The 20,225-nt window shown below is 43.2% G+C and overlaps 1 protein-coding gene across 1 annotated transcript; it reads left to right on the forward strand.

The window, feature by feature from the left end:
* The first annotated feature begins 677 nt into the window (after nucleotides 1–677).
* Nucleotides 678–18,960, forward strand: LOC124879981 (nucleolar protein dao-5-like). The gene is made up of 18 exons (XM_047384856.1): nucleotides 678–861; nucleotides 4,435–4,566; nucleotides 4,647–4,760; nucleotides 4,845–4,970; nucleotides 6,245–6,334; nucleotides 6,419–6,544; nucleotides 7,590–7,703; nucleotides 7,788–7,913; nucleotides 10,868–10,981; nucleotides 11,066–11,191; nucleotides 13,365–13,478; nucleotides 13,563–13,688; nucleotides 15,141–15,290; nucleotides 15,366–15,503; nucleotides 15,575–15,709; nucleotides 15,798–15,905; nucleotides 17,988–18,128; nucleotides 18,203–18,960. The coding sequence occupies exons 1-18, from the start codon at nucleotides 816–818 to the stop codon at nucleotides 18,262–18,264; spliced, it is 2,088 nt and encodes a 695-aa protein (XP_047240812.1). The 5' UTR covers nucleotides 678–815; the 3' UTR covers nucleotides 18,265–18,960.
* Nucleotides 18,961–20,225: the final 1,265 nt, after the last annotated feature.

Here is a 20,225-nt window from a genome sequence, read left to right on the forward strand (position 1 = left end):
GAATATTCAGTCCATCTTAATTGTTGTTTGATAGAACCTCTTGGAAATATTCCAGGGACAACGTGAGACCTATATGGATCATAGATTTGCTGTGAAATTTGACAGTGATTTACTCCTCACCTGTTTAAGACCCATCTAAAACCCACAAGAATCCCAGCTAGTTTAGCTGATATGACTACATTTAGTCAACCCAGGTGGGTCCCATACATGAGCCCAGGCCTACTGTACCCAACAGAATCTGTATGGGGCATGGCTCAAATTTGCATGTTGGATGGACCACAGGAAGTAGATTATATGATAATATCTTGTTTGTCCTTGATCCATGTAATCGCCTTTTATGTAAAGCTAGTTTGGAGAAAAACAGGTTTAAATCTAGAGGTGAAATTTGACTGATTTTTGGGGTTTTTTCTTGCTAATCTTTGAAATTTTGATTCTACCTTTAAACTACACTGAGCCTAGTTAGCCTAAGTCTGTATGGAATATGGTTATCAGGTGTCTTTGAATAAAATAAAGGTTAATCGCGCATCTTTATACTGAGTAACAGTCTAACTTCGATTTTGTTGCCAAGCAACGGCGATAGAAAGTGGGTCACGTCATCAACACCCGACGCCCGCCTTTCCCTTTTAGAGCTAACAGGAAGCACACAAAGCAGTGGTTGCCGTGGTGTTTGTTGTAGGGACCGGTGGGTTTTAACCATCTCCCGGTGCTTTAGGGGACCGAGGCTGTGTGCGCGGGTTGGCGGAGCGCCGCATTTCACAGTGAGATTAAATAAAAGCAGCAAACTCCGCCGAGATAAAGTGAGACAGACCGTGAGGATGGACTGCAGCACTGCTAGCAGCATGGTGGCCCACCGATCTGCAGGTAGCAGCTTCAACATATTCTTCCTCCCAACATAGATGCAGGCCCTTTAGAGATACCCGGAGGAACTTACCTTGCTTAGGTGATATCAGCGACGCAATGGATGCAGATGTGCACATCTGCATATATATATATATATATATATATATATATATATATATATATTTATTATAGGTAGAATTAATCCTTTAACTTCTCATGGATTCATGAAATTCATCCATTCATCCCTCTCAGTGACATCTGTAGGGCCTTCTGCATTATCTCCACAGGTACAAGATTGGGGCTGAAACAGCCTTCAACTCTGCAACCCATTTGACCTCTGCATTTAAAATAAAACTGCCTAATTTGCAATTTTATTAAAATTTTATGTAATTCAATACAACCTCTATTTTCGATTGACAGTTTTATTCTTTGTATAGAGGACTTGGCCCAGTCATGTCTTCTGTGAACCATTGATGGAGCTATTTCTGCCTTTAATCCATTTAAACTCAGTTTTTTATCCCATAGACTAGAAATGGGCACTTCATTTTCACATTTTACCTTATGTGTAATCGCTTGTTGTTGAGGGCTGGATCAGTGGCTGAATTTAATTATTCCAAAATTAGACGACTCACAAAAACTTAGGAATATTTGACTTTTGTTTGAAATTTCAGGATGAACCTAAAATGCAGTATGACCTTTCCAGGTGAACTTAATGTGACCTCTAAACATCTGATTGAACATTTCCATCTGTTCCATGTTTCAGTACTTTTTGCACAGCTTGCTGTTCTCTAACAAAGAGCTGCACAACAAAATTCCCAACAGGCGTTTGATCCATGAATCAACCAATAAAGTTCCCAGTTCAGTCAGAGCGGGTATCTAATCAGTCCTCCTCATCATGCTGTTCACTTTTTCACATCATGAGACCAAGATGACAGCTAACAGTTGATCATCAGAACCTCACCATAGACAGGATGTTCTCAGAGGGAAGTGGCCACTGAGCTTAGAGTCACAGAGTGTCATCAGCAGGTTGCAACAGACTGGAGGAGTCACAGAAAAGCATAGAAGTTGACGTCCCTTGGCCACATCCCACACTGTTGACCTCTTCATTGTGAACAGGGCTCTGCTGTTCTCTGATGAAAGTCGATTCATACCGAGCAGAAATGATGATCCAATGATGTTGGAGAAATCAAGGAGAGCTCTCTGCATCAGCCCCTGTTGTCATCCGACCCACCTACAGTGTGGGCAGATGGGTCGAGTCAATACAGAACTCTACAGTCTGAACGGTACAGTGACGAGCCCATACTACCTGAATAACACCATTGATCCAGTCGTTGTATCCCTGCATAAAAAACACAGGCTTCTTCATGGACGACGCTGATCCAGATTAATGAGGAAACGGCTGCTGGAGACCTGGGGTACCTGGAATGGAGTGACCTAAACTTTCTCCAGATCTAAATCCTCTAGAAAACCCATAGGATCAACGAAGTCACTGTCTAGAGGCTCATAACTCTGTACCCCAGAACCTCAATGACCTCCTTCATGAAAAGTGAGATTCCTCAGGAGACAATAGGTTGACTGGTGGACAGCATGAGACGTTGTTGATGCTTAGGGCCACATGTTGACACTTTTTGTTGTGGTCTACCACCATTGCTGTTGGTTTTTGTCTCAATTAGTTAAGATGAGGAAATAACCTTCTTAAATGCTCTACTTTCATGATATAATATTACTGTAGCGTGAACTTGTTTTTGTGAGTAGTGTCTATTTTATAATAAACTCTAAATATAACTTTTAATGGCTGCAGCCATCATTACAACTGAAAAAAACCCAGCATGCCATACTGAAACTTTAGATCGGGGATGTCCACCTCCAGTCGGCCAGTGCTGCCATCTTGCAGCTTTTAGATGCATCCCTGCTCCAAAACACCTGATGAGGAACATCAGGATTCAGTCATTCAGCTCTTCAGAGAACTAAAGGAAACCAGTTGCTTGATTCAGACGTGTTGGAGCAGGGATGCATCTAAAAGCTGGAGGACTGGGCTCGGATGCCCCGGCATTAGATTATCTTTCAGGTAGTAATAATTATTTAAATGTGGCTTCTTGTATTTCACTGCATCTTACAAATACCATATTGTAGGGCTGTACTATAGGATTGTGGTTGCTATGGTATTACTTTAATGCTTTCTGTGACTTTCAGCTTCTGAGACTCTATGCTCTGTGTGAGACTCCAGCAGACTGAATATCTTATTGTCATTATGATTGTGTTTTCCATTCCCATTAGAAAACACTTGATGTTGATATTGTTGTTTAATATGTTGGTGGTCTCCTCCAGATTGTGTGAGTTTTTAGTATTTCACCACTAAAGTCTATGATGCAGGGCAGCAGTGGGCTGCCATTGTGCGGCGCCCAGGGAGCATTCTGGGGTTAAAGGTCTTGCTCAGGGACCCAGAGTGGTAATCTGTGGGATACAAACCAGGCCCCTTGTGTCTCCTCTGGAACCTCCTGTTCTAACCACTAGGCCACCACTGAGTTTAGTCCTCAGTGTGTCTCTGTTTGGTGTCTTGTTTTGATAAATGTGTTATTATGGTGTGTTTGTGTGTATCTATTTATGAGTTAAGGTTAGTTTTTTTGTTTTATGTGAGGTTTTTATATTTGCATTTTTATTGATGTTTTTGTCTTTTGCACATTGACTTCACATATTGACTTTGCCAAATTATTTCTGCACATGCTGGTACTGCAGTGATGTTCATCCTTTAGAGGTCATGTGATGTCCTTTAAACGTGACCTGAAGCCGCTGCCCATGCATGGATCCTCATGTAGCCACACACACAGAAACAGACGCTGCTTAAAGTGACTTGTTTCCAAAATAAAAGTATCGTGTTCGGATTCGCTCACTGAAGTGACACTGTCTCCCTGTTAATTTACACATTTTTATTTATTGTGGACCGGTCCGGTGCTTGTAAGTACCACGCTTGAATGCCTGTTACTGAAATAATTAATGTTTAAACCCGTTCTCTCAGAGTTACACATATATTGATGTTGTGATAATGATACATTTGGGATATTCTGTGTCCTTAGTCACCAGCTGGGTCAGTTGACAGAAGATACTAGACAGCTTGGTTCTGGTTCTGCTGGAGTTATCTTTCTTACTACTGTCACCACATGCTTGCTCAGGATTGCAGTCAAATGTCAATGTAGCCCACTGGGCTTCACCTGATAACCTTTTTGGCATCTGGGATCATAAGATGGATCCACCTTAACTGTTCTGTTATAATTTGGAACAAAATGGACCGTATTTAGGTAAATCTGAATGGAATTGTGTTTATTTTATTCATAATTCAGTTTGCACAGATGGGATTTTTCAGATCTTCCATCTCAAGAAATGAAAATATATCTGTGCTTTCTTTAAAAAGTATTAGTTTCACTTCTAAAATGAAGCACTGAAATAATAAAGTTTTCGATGGTATCATTAGGAGCAATTTTAAAGTTGGATACCTACAGTTTTATTACAGTGTTTTTATGATTGTAGTTTACCTTCTTCTACTGAGAAGCACTTCACACATTTCCCTGTAATGTTCTTGTTTCTTGAACCAATCAGGGAAAGAAAGCTCCTCCTCTGATGATGACGAGTTCATCCCACTGTCGGAGCTCCTTGTGAGGCCACAGAGTGACAGGAAGAAGTCATGTGACAACGCCAAAGGCACCAACACAGATACAAAGAAGAATGAAGGTTAAAAGGACAAACATGTTGATATTTGTTGAAAGAGAACAGCTTTTCGTCCTAATTTTTTACGTTCAGATGTTTTCTAGCTTCAGATGACTCCTCTGATGACGAGCCGCTGATAAAACAGAAAAAACCTGCAGCAAAAGACAAGAAGGAATCAGCTCCTCCCAAATCTGACGGCTCAGAACACAGAAACTCAGGTGTTCCTCCAGCACACTTCATCCAGGTCATCATCTGAGCTTCCTGAGGCAGGTTGGAATAATTAGATGGTTTTGTCTCCTCAGAGTCCAACACAGGCGATGACTCTGACAACGAGCCTCTGGTAAAAACTTCCAAACCTTCCTCCAGATCAGCGAGGAAGAAGAAAAGCCCAGAGATGAAGAAGAAACCAGCTGGTAGGAAGAAGAAAGGTGAGATTACTTTCTCTCTTCTTCTGCTGTTGCTTCCTGCTTCTTCTCGTTTACAGCCAAAGTGAAAATTAAGTACACCCTGTTTAATTTCTAGAGTTTCATGTATCAAGAGAAAAGGCTGCACAGGGGTGCAGCACTGTTGCCTTGCAGCAAGAAGGTCCTGGGTTCAACTCTGCATGGAGTTTGCATGTTCTCCCCATGCATGCACCTCTCTGGGTACTCCAGCTTCCTCCCACAGTCCAAAGACATGTCTGTTAGGTTAATTGGTCTCTCTAAATTGCCATTAGGTGTATGAATGAGTGTGTGCTTGGTTGTATGTGTGTTGCCCTGCGATGGACTGGCGACCTGTCCAGGGTGGACCCGCCTCTCGCCCATAGACTGCTGGAGATAGGCACCAGCTTCCCCGCGACCCACTATGGAAGAAGCGGTAGAAAATGACTGACTGAGGAGATAATAAAATGATTTAATTCCAACGTCAAGGATATAAAAACAGATTCTACAGCTTAATAACTATGGGACCGGAAAATACCCAAAGTTTTGCTCCAAGCTCCGCCCTGATGACAGAGCTCCTCCCCCAGTCTCTGTGTCTGAGCCTGGCCGCCCTGCACAGGGAGTTAGTTTTGTTTGTAGGATTATGGGGCAGCATCTTCTCCTCATAGAGGCAGTGGACCATTAGGAAGTCGGCTTTCTTTACTCTTATTTTGAGCTGAGCCCAGCAGAAGCTCAGAGCCAACATTTAACCCACTCTCCCCCCTCAGACTTGGGTCCAGAAGGGTCCCCTGGTCTCCCTGCTTATCGCTCTCAGTCTGACATTTATTCTGCTGCCAGTGTACCATGGGAGATCCAATGAGGCGCTAAGGTTCTAGACCCCTACCCCATTGGATCATAGGGATACTCAAACCCCTCCACCTCATTAAGGGGGCAGTTTGCCAAAGGGGAATGGAAACATTTGCTTGCACAGTTTTTTTTAAGGTCCCACCACATTGTGAGGTCTGGACTTTGACTGGACCATTGCAACACATTGATTCTGTTGTAGATCAGCTGCTATGTTTGTGATAATTGTTCTGTTGATGACCTAAATTTGGACCAAACTTCAGCTGTCAGATAGATGGACTCACATTTGACTCCTGAATACAGAGGAGACTATGGTCCACTTAGTGACTGCCAGCTGCCCAGGTTCTGTGGCAGCAGAACAAATCATCACCCCTCCACCACCGTGCTTCACAGTTGTGTGCTTAGTGCTCATTCTTTGTTGTTTAAATCCTTTCTCGTAGCTTCAGATGACTCCTCTGATGACGAGCCGCTGATAAAACAGAAAAAACCTGCAGCAAAAGACAAGAAGGAATCAGCTCCTCCCAAATCAGGTGTTCCTCCAGCACACTTCATCCTGGTCATCATCTGAGCTTCCTGAGGCAGGTTGGAATAATTAGATGGTTTTGTCTCCTCAGAGTCCAACACAGGCGATGACTCTGACAACGAGCCTCTGGTAAAAACTTCCAAACCTTCCTCCAGATCAGCGAGGAAGAAGAAAAGCCCAGAGATGAAGAAGAAACCAGCTGGTAGGAAGAAGAAAGGTAATATTACTTTCTCTCTTCTTCTGCTGTTGCTTCCTGCTTCTTCTTGTTTACAGCCAAAGTGAAAATTAAGTACACCCTGTTTAATTTCTAGAGTTTCATGTATCAGGAGATAATAAAAATGATCTGATCTTTACAAGGATTCAGTTTTTTAGGGCCAACTGTCATCATTTGTCAGAGAAAAGCCCAACCTCCAGATCCAGTAGCTTATAGAACCTTTGGCAGCTTGTAGAACCTCCTTCCAGCTGGAGAGTTGAAGATTGGTCCAAACTGGGTCTTCAACAGAACTATGATCCCACACACAGCAGTTAATCTACAACAGTATGACTGAAAAGAGAAGAATCGAGGTACTGATGGAGGCAGTGGTAGGGGTTCATCCTGTAACCGGTGGGTTGCCAGTTCTAATCCCCGCTCTGTCCGTCTCAGCCGTTGTGTCCTTGGGCCTGTTGATGGTGGTCAGAGGGTCCAGTGGCGCCGATTGTATGGCAGCCTCACTTCTGTCAGTCTGTTCCAGGGCAGCTGTGGCTACAGTGTAGCTCACCACTGTCAGTGTTTGAATGGGTGGATGAATGGGTGGATGAATGGGTGGATGAATGGGTGGATGAATGGATGGATGAATGGGTGGATGAATGGGTGGATGAATGGATGGATGAATGGGTGGATGAATGGGTGGATGAATGGGTGGATGAATGGATGGATGAATGGGTGGATGAATGGGTGGATGAATGGATGGATGAATGGATGGATGAATGGGTGGATGAATGGATGGATGAATGGGTGGATGAATGGGTGGATGAATGGGTGGATGAATGGATGGATGAATGGGTGGATGAATGGGTGGATGAATGGGTGTAGTGGAAAGCTGAATGGATAAAGCGCTGTACAAGTGCAGGCCATTTACCATCGTCCAGTCGCAGCAACCCTGCAGGAATCAACCGCCGTCTGCCCAGGTCCTGTGGCATCTCAAACCACCATCACTCCACCACCGTGCTTCACAGTTGTGTGTTTAGTGCTCATTCTTTGTTGTTTAAATCCTTTCTCGTAGCTTCAGATGACTCCTCTGATGACGAGACGCTGATAAAACAGAAACAACCTGCAGCAAAAGACAAGAAGGAATCAGCTCCTCCCAAATCTGACGGCTCAGAACACAGAAACTCAGGTGTTCCTCCAGCACACTTCATCCTGGTCATCATCTGAGCTTCCTGAGGCAGGTTGGAATAATTAGATGGTTTTGTCTCCTCAGAGTCCAACACAGGCGATGACTCTGACAACGAGCCTCTGGTAAAAACCTCCAAACCTTCCTCCAGATCAGCGAGGAAGAAGAAAAGCCCAGAGATGAAGAAGAAACCAGCTGGTAGGAAGAAGAAAGGTGAGATTACTTTCTCTCTTCTTCTGCTGCTGCAGCTTCAGACCTGCTGATCTTTTTACGCACCATAACTGTCGCACTTTAACACACAAATCAGGACATTATAAAAATGATCAGATCTTTACTGGGTTCAAAAATGGTTTAAATCTGACCTCTTGAACAAAAACACAACCAATTCCACCCTGTCATCATTTTTCAGGAACGGTTGAAGTCAAAATGGAAAAGTGTGAAAAAACTAAGTGCACCCCCTCCTGCTGCAGCTTGTAGAACCTCCTCCAGCAGTGTTTTTTTTCCTGACTTCATCAGTCTGTCACCACATCATGGAGGATGTTTGGTCCGTTCTTCAGTTCTTTGAGGTTTGAAGGTTTCTTCACAGCTCTAAACGATTGAGTGAAGGAAGAAAACCTTACATTTTAGCATTAATGCAACATTTTGATCAAGATTCTGATTGATATAATGCACAACTGTAATGAAAAACAGTAAAACTACAACTTTCCACCTGCTAAACGGAGCTCAGAAGCCCAGTGTTTCTAAGGTATATGGGTGTTGCAATGTGACGTTATTCTGGTCCAACAACCCGGCTGCTAGCATGTCCGTGTCTGACACTGAGTCCGGTTTCAGTACAGAACTCATTATGAAAACGGTCGGCCTACCAGTTTGAAGCTGTCTAACAGTCTGGAGAATCTGCTGCTCTGACTGGAATGCTGGGAAAATAGAAAATGCTAAATGATGGCTAACTACCTAGCTACATGAACACCCATCACAATGTATGTCTGTCTAGAATGCAATAACTTTATTGCGATGTGAAAATATTATAACATTACTGTTACGTGAACCTGTCATTTTTGCAGAGGTTCAGTTTGCTCCTCTGTGTTCTGTGATGATGATGGTCATGCAGCTGGGATAATGAGAAGCAGCAGGGGGCGCTGTCCTCCTTATGGAGCTGGCTGGGCGCTGTTAGTAATGTTGGCTGGTTGATGGGACTTCTGTGCAGATGTGGACCGCTGCCTCTACTATATTGTGCTCAGTAAAGACCACTTTAAAACGTATTACAGTAGTATTGTATGTGTCTGAAACTTACGCACGTGAACATGAATTTACCACCCTTGTGGATCTTTAGGAAAACTGAAGAAGCTGACTGCTGACCCTGCATAGTTTCTGCTCCCAAAAGTCAAAATATCACATTTTGACTCCAAATGATGTCCAAATTTAAAACTATTAACTGCTTCTAGAAGTGAATCCAAATCAGACGCTGTACAACAGCGCACTGAGGGTCGTGTTGTTTGACCAAAATGTTTGGTGCAGCGCTTTGCCTCCTTCAAATGTTCTGGGGGGAAATTCAGATTCAGATTTTCATACATATTTTAGCCCTGTTTACTAAAATATTTAGAAATTTGATACATATTCATACTTCATATAACATACACTATCAAATATACAGTTATTTTACAAGCTGAAGTAGTCTTCATATGACCTTCAAGTTTCCACCACAGCATTGTCATCAGGTTAAGGTCTGGACTTTGACTAGGCCAATGCAGATTCTTCTCTTTTTCACTCAGTCTGTTGTAGATTAGCTGCAGTGTTTAGGATCATTGTTCAGTTGATGACCCGGTTTGGACCAAACTTCAGCTGTTGGACAGTTGGACTCATATTGGACAGAATACTTGGGATTACAGAGGTCCAATCAATGGCTGCAAGGTGCAAAACAAGCCTAGATTATCATTCATTCAGATGCAGCGTTGCAACCTAGGTCCTGCTGCCATCTTGTTTTTAGAGAGAAGAGGCTTTCTCCTTCAACCTTTCCAAATGGCCATACTGGTTCAATGTTTTCTAGCTGCCCTATCATGACCTTTAACCTGCTAACTGAGGCCTGCAGAGTCTGAGATGGAGCTCTTGGGTTTTTGGTTATTTCTCTGAGCTTCACACTCTGACCTTTGGCTGAATCTGCTGGACGTCCACTCCTGGGAAAACAGCCATCTGTCTGGGATGTTTTCCTCTCTGCAAAGTGATGGACTTCTGATAGGTTGGAGATGGTCTCAGAAGGCTTTCAAGAACAACAGTTTCCTCTCCAAGGTCATACAAATGATCTGATATTTACAAGGATAGACAGTTTTTTAAAGCTAACTGTCATCATTCATCAAGGAAAAGTTAAGCCAATATGGAAAGTCCACCTCCTGATCTAGCAGCTCGCAGAACCTCCTTCAGCAGCGTGGAGGACATCTGCTTGAGTTCATTGAAGTTTGTGTACCTTTTTTGTATAGTTCTCTGAAGAATCAACTACTGCATTTCAGTCAAGCTGATGTCTGGACTTTGACTAGACCAGTGATGTAAATGGCCTGCACTTTTATAGTGCTGTATCCATTCAGCTTTCCACCACAATCATTCATCCACCCATTCATCCACCCATTCATCCACCCATTCATCCACCCATTCAAACACTGACAGTGGTGAGCTACACTGTAGCCACAGCTGCCCTGGAACAGACTGACAGAAGTGAGGCTGCCATACAATCGGCGCCACTGGACCCTCTGACCACCATCAACAGGCCCAAGGACACAACGGCTGAGACGGACAGAGCGGGGATTAGAACTGGCAACCCACCGGTTACAGGATGAACCCCTACCACTGCCTCCATCAGTACCTCGATTCTTCTCTTTTCAGTCATACTGTTGTAGATTAACTGCTGTGTGTGGGATCATAGTTCTGTTGAAGACCCAGTTTGGACCAATCTTCAACTCTCCAGCTGCACATTCAACTCTAAAATATTTGGGTAAACAGGTGCATAAAAAACAAGCCCAGATTACATCCTTTCACCATCATGCTTGACAGTTGATATGAGGGCTTTTTGACAAAGGTGTACTTACTTTTCAGCAGCTCTTTTTTCCGACTCTATTTTTGTTTAAAAACGACGGTATAGAATCTATTTTGAGTTTGTTGTAATTTCTTTCTTCTCGTAGCTTCAGATGACTCCTCTGATGACGAGCCGCTGATAAAACAGAAAAAACCTGCAGCAAAAGACAAGAAGGAATCAGCTCCTCCCAAATCTGACGGCTCAGAACACAGAAACTCAGGTGTTCCTCCAGCACACTTCATCCTGGTCATCATCTGAGCTTCCTGAGGCAGGTTGGAATAATTAGATGGTTTTGTCTCCTCAGAGTCCAACACAGGCGATGACTCTGACAACGAGCCTCTGGTAAAAACTTCCAAACCTTCCTCCAGATCAGCGAGGAAGAAGAAAAGCCCAGAGATGAAGAAGAAACCAGCTGGTAGGAAGAAGAAAGGTAATATTACTTTCTCTCTTCTTCTGCTGTTGCTTCCTGCTTCTTCTTGTTTACAGCCAAAGTGAAAATTAAGTACACCCTGTTTAATTTCTAGAGTTTCATGTATCAGGAGATAATAAAAATGATCTGATCTTTACAAGGATTCAGTTTTTTAGGGCCAACTGTCATCATTTGTCAGAGAAAAGCCCAACCTCCAGATCCAGTAGCTTATAGAACCTTTGGCAGCTTGTAGAACCTCCTTCCAGCTGGAGAGTTGAAGATTGGTCCAAACTGGGTCTTCAACAGAACTATGATCCCACACACAGCAGTTAATCTACAACAGTATGACTGAAAAGAGAAGAATCGAGGTACTGATGGAGGCAGTGGTAGGGGTTCATCCTGTAACCGGTGGGTTGCCAGTTCTAATCCCCGCTCTGTCCGTCTCAGCCGTTGTGTCCTTGGGCCTGTTGATGGTGGTCAGAGGGTCCAGTGGCGCCGATTGTATGGCAGCCTCACTTCTGTCAGTCTGTTCCAGGGCAGCTGTGGCTACAGTGTAGCTCACCACTGTCAGTGTTTGAATGGGTGGATGAATGGGTGGATGAATGGGTGGATGAATGGGTGGATGAATGGGTGGATGAATGGGTGGATGAATGGATGGATGAATGGGTGGATGAATGGGTGGATGAATGGGTGGATGAATGGGTGGATGAATGGATGGATGAATGGGTGGATGAATGGGTGGATGAATGGATGGATGAATGGGTGGATGAATGGGTGGATGAATGGGTGGATGAATGGGTGGATGAATGGGTGGATGAATGGATGGATGAATGGGTGGATGAATGGATGGATGAATGGGTGGATGAATGGGTGGATGAATGGATGGATGAATGGGTGGATGAATGGGTGGATGAATGGATGGATGAATGGGTGGATGAATGGGTGGATGAATGGGTGGATGAATGGATGGATGAATGGATGGATGAATGGGTGGATGAATGGGTGGATGAATGGGTGGATGAATGGATGGATGAATGGGTGGATGAATGGGTGGATGAATGGGTGGATGAATGGGTGGATGAATGGATGGATGAATGGGTGGATGAATGGGTGGATGAATGGATGGATGAATGGGTGGATGAATGGGTGGATGAATGGATGGATGAATGGGTGGATGAATGGGTGGATGAATGGATGGATGAATGGGTGGATGAATGGGTGGATGAATGGGTGGATGAATGGGTGGATGAATGGGTGGATGAATGGATGGATGAATGGGTGGATGAATGGATGGATGAATGGGTGGATGAATGGGTGGATGAATGGATGGATGAATGGGTGGATGAATGGATGGATGAATGGGTGGATGAATGGATGGATGAATGGGTGGATGAATGGATGGATGAATGGGTGGATGAATGGGTGGATGAATGGATGGATGAATGGATGGATGAATGGGTGGATGAATGGGTGGATGAATGGATGGATGAATGGGTGGATGAATGGGTGGATGAATGGGTGGATGAATGGGTGGATGAATGGGTGGATGAATGGATGGATGAATGGGTGGATGAATGGGTGGATGAATGGATGGATGAATGGGTGGATGAATGGGTGGATGAATGGATGGATGAATGGGTGGATGAATGGATGGATGAATGGGTGGATGAATGGGTGGATGAATGGGTGGATGAATGGGTGGATGAATGGATGGATGAATAGGTGGATGCATGGGTGGATGAATGGGTGGATGAATGGGTGGATGAATGGATGGATGAATGGGTGGATGAATGGGTGGATGAATGGGTGGATGAATGGATGGATGAATGGGTGGATGAATGGATGGATGAATGGGTGGATGAATGGGTGGATGAATGGGTGGATGAATGGATGGATGAATGGGTGGATGAATGGGTGGATGAATGGATGGATGAATGGATGGATGAATGGGTGGATGAATGGATGGATGAATGGGTGGATTAATGGGTGGATTAATGGGTGTAGTGGAAAGCTGAATGGATAAAGCGCTGTACAAGTGCAGGCCATTTACCGTCGTCCAGTCGCAGCAACCCTGCAGGAATCAACCGCCGTCTGCCCAGGTCCTGTGGCATCTCAAACCACCATCACTCCACCACCGTGCTTCACAGTTGTGTGTTTAGTGCTCATTCTTTGTTGTTTAAATCCTTTCTCGTAGCTTCAGATGACTCCTCTGATGACGAGACGCTGATAAAACAGAAACAACCTGCAGCAAAAGACAAGAAGGAATCAGCTCCTCCCAAATCTGACGGCTCAGAACACAGAAACTCAGGTGTTCCTCCAGCACACTTCATCCTGGTCATCATCTGAGCTTCCTGAGGCAGGTTGGAATAATTAGATGGTTTTGTCTCCTCAGAGTCCAACACAGGCGATGACTCTGACAACGAGCCTCTGGTAAAAACCTCCAAACCTTCCTCCAGATCAGCGAGGAAGAAGAAAAGCCCAGAGATGAAGAAGAAACCAGCTGGTAGGAAGAAGAAAGGTAATATTACTTTCTCTCTTCTTCTGCTGCTGCAGCTTCAGACCTGCAGGTGTTTTTTTGTTTTTTTTACGGTAAAAGGCAGTAAATACATACAGTAGATGGAGGGCTTCATATATCAGGCCATTATAGAGGTTATTTGATCTTTGCTGTGGCTCCAAAACAAGCCCAAATCATCAACCCTCCACCACTGTGCTTCATAGTTGATATGAAGTGTGTGATCTGAAGTGCTTTGGTTTCTCCAGTCGGTGCTGTGCATTATGGCCAAACATCTCTACTTTGGTGTCTTCTGTCCAAAGGACATTGTTCCATAAGTTCTGCACCAAGTCTAGTCTGTGATGGATCTTTTGGGATCTTCATCATTTCTCTGAGCATTGCTCAGCTGAATTAGCTTGGGTGTCCACATCTGGGATAACTGGCAGCTGTTTTAGGTCTTTTTTTTACACCTAATAGTCCAACCCCGTTCACCTTCCTGCTATTTAGCTTGAAAACATCATTGTTCTTGGAGGTTCTTAATAGCAACTTTAAAACACTTCCATCAGAGGTTGTAACTCTTCCTCCCTCCACATCTTAGCTGTTTATCTTTACCCACAATGCTCTTCCTTGTAGTCCTCTTCTTGCACTTGGTTCACTCGAAGCAGACCAAGACCTGTTTTAAGGCAGTCAAAAGTTCCCATCTCTTATTTCCCCCTTCCCAAATGAACCGCACTTTCCCAGCAAATGAGCCAGAGTTCAGTTCAACAGGGCTGGTGTGAATGCACCTTTAAATGTTTCCCACCTGGCAATGATCTGTTTCTTCATAGAATGATAGACTTCAGATGTTTTGGAGATGACCTTATAATCGTCTTGGCGGTGTGTTGATTGGTGATGGGACTTATCAAAACATAAATATCAAACACCTTTATAGTTCTTTACTATAAGTGTTGTGTGCATTAATAGTATTTAATATAGAAACAAAATAAAACAAAATAGAAGTGAAAAGAGTACACCTGAAAATCACCAACTGCAGCGTTAAATAATAGTAAATGTTTTGTCCTTGAGATCATCCTCCTCCTCTCTCCCACTGTGTGCCGCGGCGTGCGACCTGCGTTAAATTAAAAACGTATCATTATAAGCAAGCAAAGTAGTTAAAAACAGAGAACGCCTCTCACTAAGATTCAACTCCTAGCGTTCAAGGAAAGGAGCCATTCAAAAGAATCGATTTGTTCATGAACGTCCCATCAATAGTGTTGAGACACACCAGAGCTTCAAACTGAGAAAACTCACACTGATCAGCTCATTAATGCATTTGGCTTCATGTTGCTTGGATAATTAATGACTCTCTGGAATCTGTTTTTGTTCACTTGAGCTTCACTGTAGGACCTGATGAGGTCCAGATCATCTTTATATCCTGATGAATGAAGCAGTTAAACTGAAAGACTGCGTAGTTTATTTATCCCTTGTTTTTCCCCACAGGGCCATCGGACAGGGATGAAAGCTCTGATGATGAGCCCTTAAGTGAAATTGTTAAGAGACTTCCCTCAAAGAGGAAGAGAAAAGCTGTTGTGCTGTCTCATAAAGCCAGTCCAGTCCTTCAATCCAAGAGGAATGCAGGCAGGAAGAGCGGTGAGCGGGAAACTGGGAAATCTGACTCTTTAAACGTTTCCTTCTTTAAACAAATCAATGATCTTTTTATTGCAGTTAATTATGCTGAGGCTTCAAGTGAGCACAGCTCTGACGATGACCAGGTGATTGAGATAAAGAAGAAGAAGGGTTCTCCTAAAGAGCGAGAAGATTCATCAAAGAGGCCAAAATCTGCAGAACAAAAATCACTAAAAGGTGATCAGACTTCAGTTAGAGTTCACTTTGTAATTACAAGCAGTTCAAGCATTAATTTATTGGATTTTTAGACTCTTCATCCTCAGACAGCTGCTCTGATGAAGATGATGTTCCTCTGGTGAGCCTCATCTCAAAGAAAAAACCAGCTAAGAAATCCATGAAGAAGAGCCAGAAACTGCGGGGCAGACCGCCGAAAGAGTCCCAAGGTTCTTCAGCAGCAGTTATAGCCTGAATGATGCTGTGTGACCTGAATGCCTCACTTTAATGTTTGCTGCTGGGACTTTTTCCTGACAGGATTCTGTGATGAAGACGACAGCTCAGATGATGACGCTCTGGTGAATCGATCAGACCAGCGAACAAAAAGCAAAACAAAAAGAAAGAATCATGGAAAAACATGGAAAGGTAAAACAAACACCTCAGCCTGGACTCATTTAATCAAAACTGATGACTGAAATGATATGAAAGCCTGTTACAGTAATCATTTACTGATACTGGGAATTAGTTCTTTCTGCTCATGATTTAAACTAAATGGATTCGAACATTTCACATTAGGTTCCACTGCAAAATTTCAAATAATCACAATTTTATTAGTAACAGGTGTTAGAGTTAAAAAGCTGATAATTACAGACAAGTGTATGAATAAGGCACAGATAAACCAAGTAAGTTTGACTTGCAAGGGTGAGACAGTCCTCTGCCAACAGCGACTTCCTTCTCACAAAGAGAAAATCCTTGCACCAGCCTTTTATTTACAACTCACTTTCCAACAAACAAAAAGCAGGAATTGTTTCAGCCAATTCTTACAAAGATTTCAACATAAAAAGTAGTAATTCACATATATGGTATGAGCATGTCATGTCCAGAGAGTGATCCACTCCAGACCACATTCCTTAACTCTCTCATTTTACACTAAAAAACAATCACAAGAATCATCTTAACTAGAGTAAAACTTAAACCTTGTTTAAACTAAACAATGATCATTTTTTAGACATTTTTCCAACAACAGGTCAGGGCTCTTATTATTGATTTTTGTATCTGCAGTTATAATGAAAGAAGCCCAGTTTGATTGAATTGAAATTAAATATCAAACATTAAGATTTAGTCAGTGTAAGGACATCAGCAGGTTGGACAGAATCATAACTTTAATGCTTTTTCTCATTCTGAGCAAGCATGTGGTGACAATGGAGAGGAACAACTCTTTAAACAGGAAGAATCCTCCAAATATCCAGAACCAGTATGAACAGCCATCTGCTGCAACCAACTGGCGGCTGAAGGAAAGAAGGAATCACATGAAAACTCTGTACCAGGTGTACTTTCAATGGAGAGAAAAACCACATAGACAACATAAAGTTAAAGGCCAAAACAACTGCAAATAATACTAAATTGTAGAGTAGTATGAGAATGTAGCAGAGCGAGTGAAAGTGGTCATTATGTACTCCAGCAGTCTAAGCCTACAGCATATTTGTAATTGCAAGCAAAGGTTTCTGTACCAAATATTAAGTTTTGTTTTTCTGATGTATCAAATACTTCATGCAATAAAATGGAAATTCATTTCTATTCTGCTTCATCCATAGTGGGTCGTGGGGAACTGGTGCCTGTCTCCAACAGTCTATGGGCGAGAGGCAGGGTACACCCTGGACAGATCGCCAGTCCATCGCAGGGCAACACACAAACAACCATGCACACACTCATTCATACACCTAAGGGCAATTTAGAGACCAATTAACCTAACAGTCATGTCTTTGGACTGTGGGAGGAAGCTGGAGTACCCAGTGAGAACCCACGCATGCACGGGGAGAACATGCAAAAGAAAAGACCCCCCGCCGGGAATCGAACCCAGAACCTTCTTGCTGCAAGGCAACAGCGCTACCCACTGCGTTTTGGATTCCGTCACTCATAGTTAAACTATGATAAAAATGAAAGACTTCTACATGCTTTGGAGGTGGGAAAACCTGCAAACTCAGCAGAGTATCAAATACTTGTTCTCCCCACTGAATATATACATTTAGTAAGGGAAAAAATATTTGTATGTACATTATCATTACAAAAGCTGGGAATATTCCCAGGAAATGGCCTGTTGATTGTGCTGTTTTTTGTCAGATCTGGCAACACTTGGTAGCACTGTTGCCTTGCAGCAAGAAGGTCCTGGGTTCGACTCCCGGCCGGGGATCTTTCTGCATGGAGTTTGCATGTTCTCCCCGTGCATGCGTGGGTTCTCTCCGGGTACTCCGGCTTCCTCCCACAGTCCAAAAACACGACTGTTAGGTTAATTGGTCACTCTAAATCGTCCTTAGGTGTGAATGAGTGTGTGTGGTTGTTTGACCTGTGTGTGTGTCTGTGTTGCCCTGCGATGGACTGGCGACCTGTCCAGGGTGAACCCCGCCTCCTGCCCATAGACTGCTGGAGAGGCACCAGGTTCCCCGTGACCCACTGTGGAAGAAGCGGTATCAAAGAGAATGAATGAATGAATATAATGTCTTTTTCCAGACGTACCGAGCAGCATTTCAGATGAGGAGGCTGTAATTAAAGCAGCTGAACACGCAGAAGTGACCAGAATGGTGAAAATCTCCCTGCAGAGGTGTGATGGTGAAGACAAAGAGTCGACTGGACCCATAACATCCACACCAGGTATATTTTCACACCATTCATCTTCAGTCCTGCAGTGAATAATGAACTAACAGTTTGTTTTTTCTGCACAGAAGAAGAACCGATCGAAGATAAATCCACAGCAGAAAATTCCCAGAAATCCTCTGAGGAGGAATAAGAAACGTGGTTTCAAGTTCTCAGCTTTCTCTGAAAACCACAGTTAGTCTTAAAGTTCGTCTGTAGGTTTTATACATTTTATGTCACCTTTTTAGGTTTGGGACCAAATTTTCCAGGTTCATAAAATGTTTAATTGTTGATATTTTTTCCTATTTGTGCTTGTTTGCCTTCTGGTTTTTAGAAAATGTTTTTAATGTTGTTGTGAGTTGTTGTTCATTCTGCATGCTAGCTGCACAGTCCTGATTTGAACCTTTTATTTTATACCAGTATGGAAATAAGTAGGTAATCCCTCATTTAATGTGCCAATGTAATGATTAAATCATCTCCTGAAAAATGTGTCTTGGAAACATGAAAGATTCACGAAATAATTCAATTTTGGGGGAAAATGAATTTTTACCTTGTTTTTGATACTTTTTAATTTTGGCAGTTTTAGTTGTCTGTAATTATATGGCTATTTGGGTGAAAAATAAAAAACAGGTGATTTTTCTCTTTTGGAGGACAAATTGTTGTTATTGGGAGTTTGTTCTGTTTTATTCTTGCATAAAATTTGACAAACAAGCCAAAATAAGCTAATTTATGTCCCGTTAAAGAAAAACTATGTTTAATGTTTGAAAAATATCCAATGGTGTTCCTTAGTGTTGAAATGTGCAGGACGTTTTATGTCTGTTGATAATAAAATTTGCTACATCATTTGAAACACATTGGAAACTTGTTTTTATTAATTAGGTGATAAAACAGGTTAGAATATAGTTTTATTGACTAATGCTGGTGCATATTGTTATGAAATGATCCTGAAAGTAAAACTCAGCATCTCTGCATGTAATTCAGACTGTTTTAAGAATATTGTGTCTTAATGTTGACTTCAAATTGTTTATCTGCTTTTTATTTATTGTTGCTTAAAATATTTCATATTCCAGGGCTACCAGACCTTTGCACTCATCACTGGCATATTCATTTTAGGCTTTTAATGGAAGAATGCTCCAGGTCCTGATGGTGTCTCCCCTCTTTGCCTGAGAGCCTGCGCTGACCAACTAACCTTCATCTTCACGGAGATCTTCAACAAGTCACTGGAGCTGTGTGAGGTTCCCTCCTGCTTCAAACGCTCCACCATCTTCCCAGTACCCAAGAAACCCATCATCACAGGATTAAATGACTACAGTCCTGTTGCCCTGATGTCTTTGGTCATGAAATCCTTTGAGCAACTGGTGTTAAAGCACCTGAAGGACATCACAGGCCCCTAGTGGACCCTCTGCAGTTTGCTTACTGGGCAAACAGGTCAGCAGATGATGCTGTCAACTTGGGACTAAACTTCATCCTGCAACACCTCGACCACCCAGGGAAGTACGCCAGGATCCTGTTTACGGACTTCAGTACCATCAACTCTGACATCCTCAACCAGAAGCTCACCCAGCTTAACGTCCCAGCCTCCACCTGTCAGTGGATCAGCAGCTTCCTGAAGGACCGGCAGCAGCAGGTGAGGCTGGGGAGCATCTTCTTCCGCACAAGAACCATCACCACCAGCGCCCCCTAGGGGTATGTTCTCTCACCACTCCTCCCTTTACACTAATAACTGGACCTCAGCGGACCTGTCTGTGAAAGTTTGCAGACGACACCACTGTCATTGGACTGATCCGGGACGGTGATGAGTCTGCATACAGACAGCAGGTGGATCAGCTGGTACACTGGTGTGGTCAGAACTACCTGGAACATAACTCACTCAAGACTGTGGAAATGATGGTGGACTTTCAGAAGAACACCACCCCACATAGACACTGTTCAGAAGAAGGCCCAGCAGAGACTGTACTTCCTGAGGCAACTCAAGAAGTTCAACCTTCCACAGGAGCTGCTGGTCATCTTCTCCACTGCCATCATTCAGTCTGTCCTGTCTTCATCCATCTCAGTGTGGTTTGGATCATCCACAAAACAGGACAGGTCCAGACTGCAACGAATAATCAGGACTGC

This window comes from Girardinichthys multiradiatus, chromosome 13 (assembly GCF_021462225.1).
Source record: "Girardinichthys multiradiatus isolate DD_20200921_A chromosome 13, DD_fGirMul_XY1, whole genome shotgun sequence".
Lineage (NCBI taxonomy): Eukaryota > Metazoa > Chordata > Actinopteri > Cyprinodontiformes > Goodeidae > Girardinichthys > Girardinichthys multiradiatus.

Bases quoted from the DNA above. Each gene is read 5' to 3' on its own strand.
- LOC124879981 (XM_047384856.1), top strand. From the start codon at position 816: ATGGACTGCAGCACTGCTAGCAGCATGGTGGCCCACCGATCTGCAG. The intron at 4,567-4,646 runs GTTAAAAGGACA...GATGTTTTCTAG, and splicing joins AGATACAAAGAAGAATGAAG to CTTCAGATGACTCCTCTGAT. The intron at 18,129-18,202 runs GTATATTTTCAC...TCTGCACAGAAG, and splicing joins ACCCATAACATCCACACCAG to AAGAACCGATCGAAGATAAA.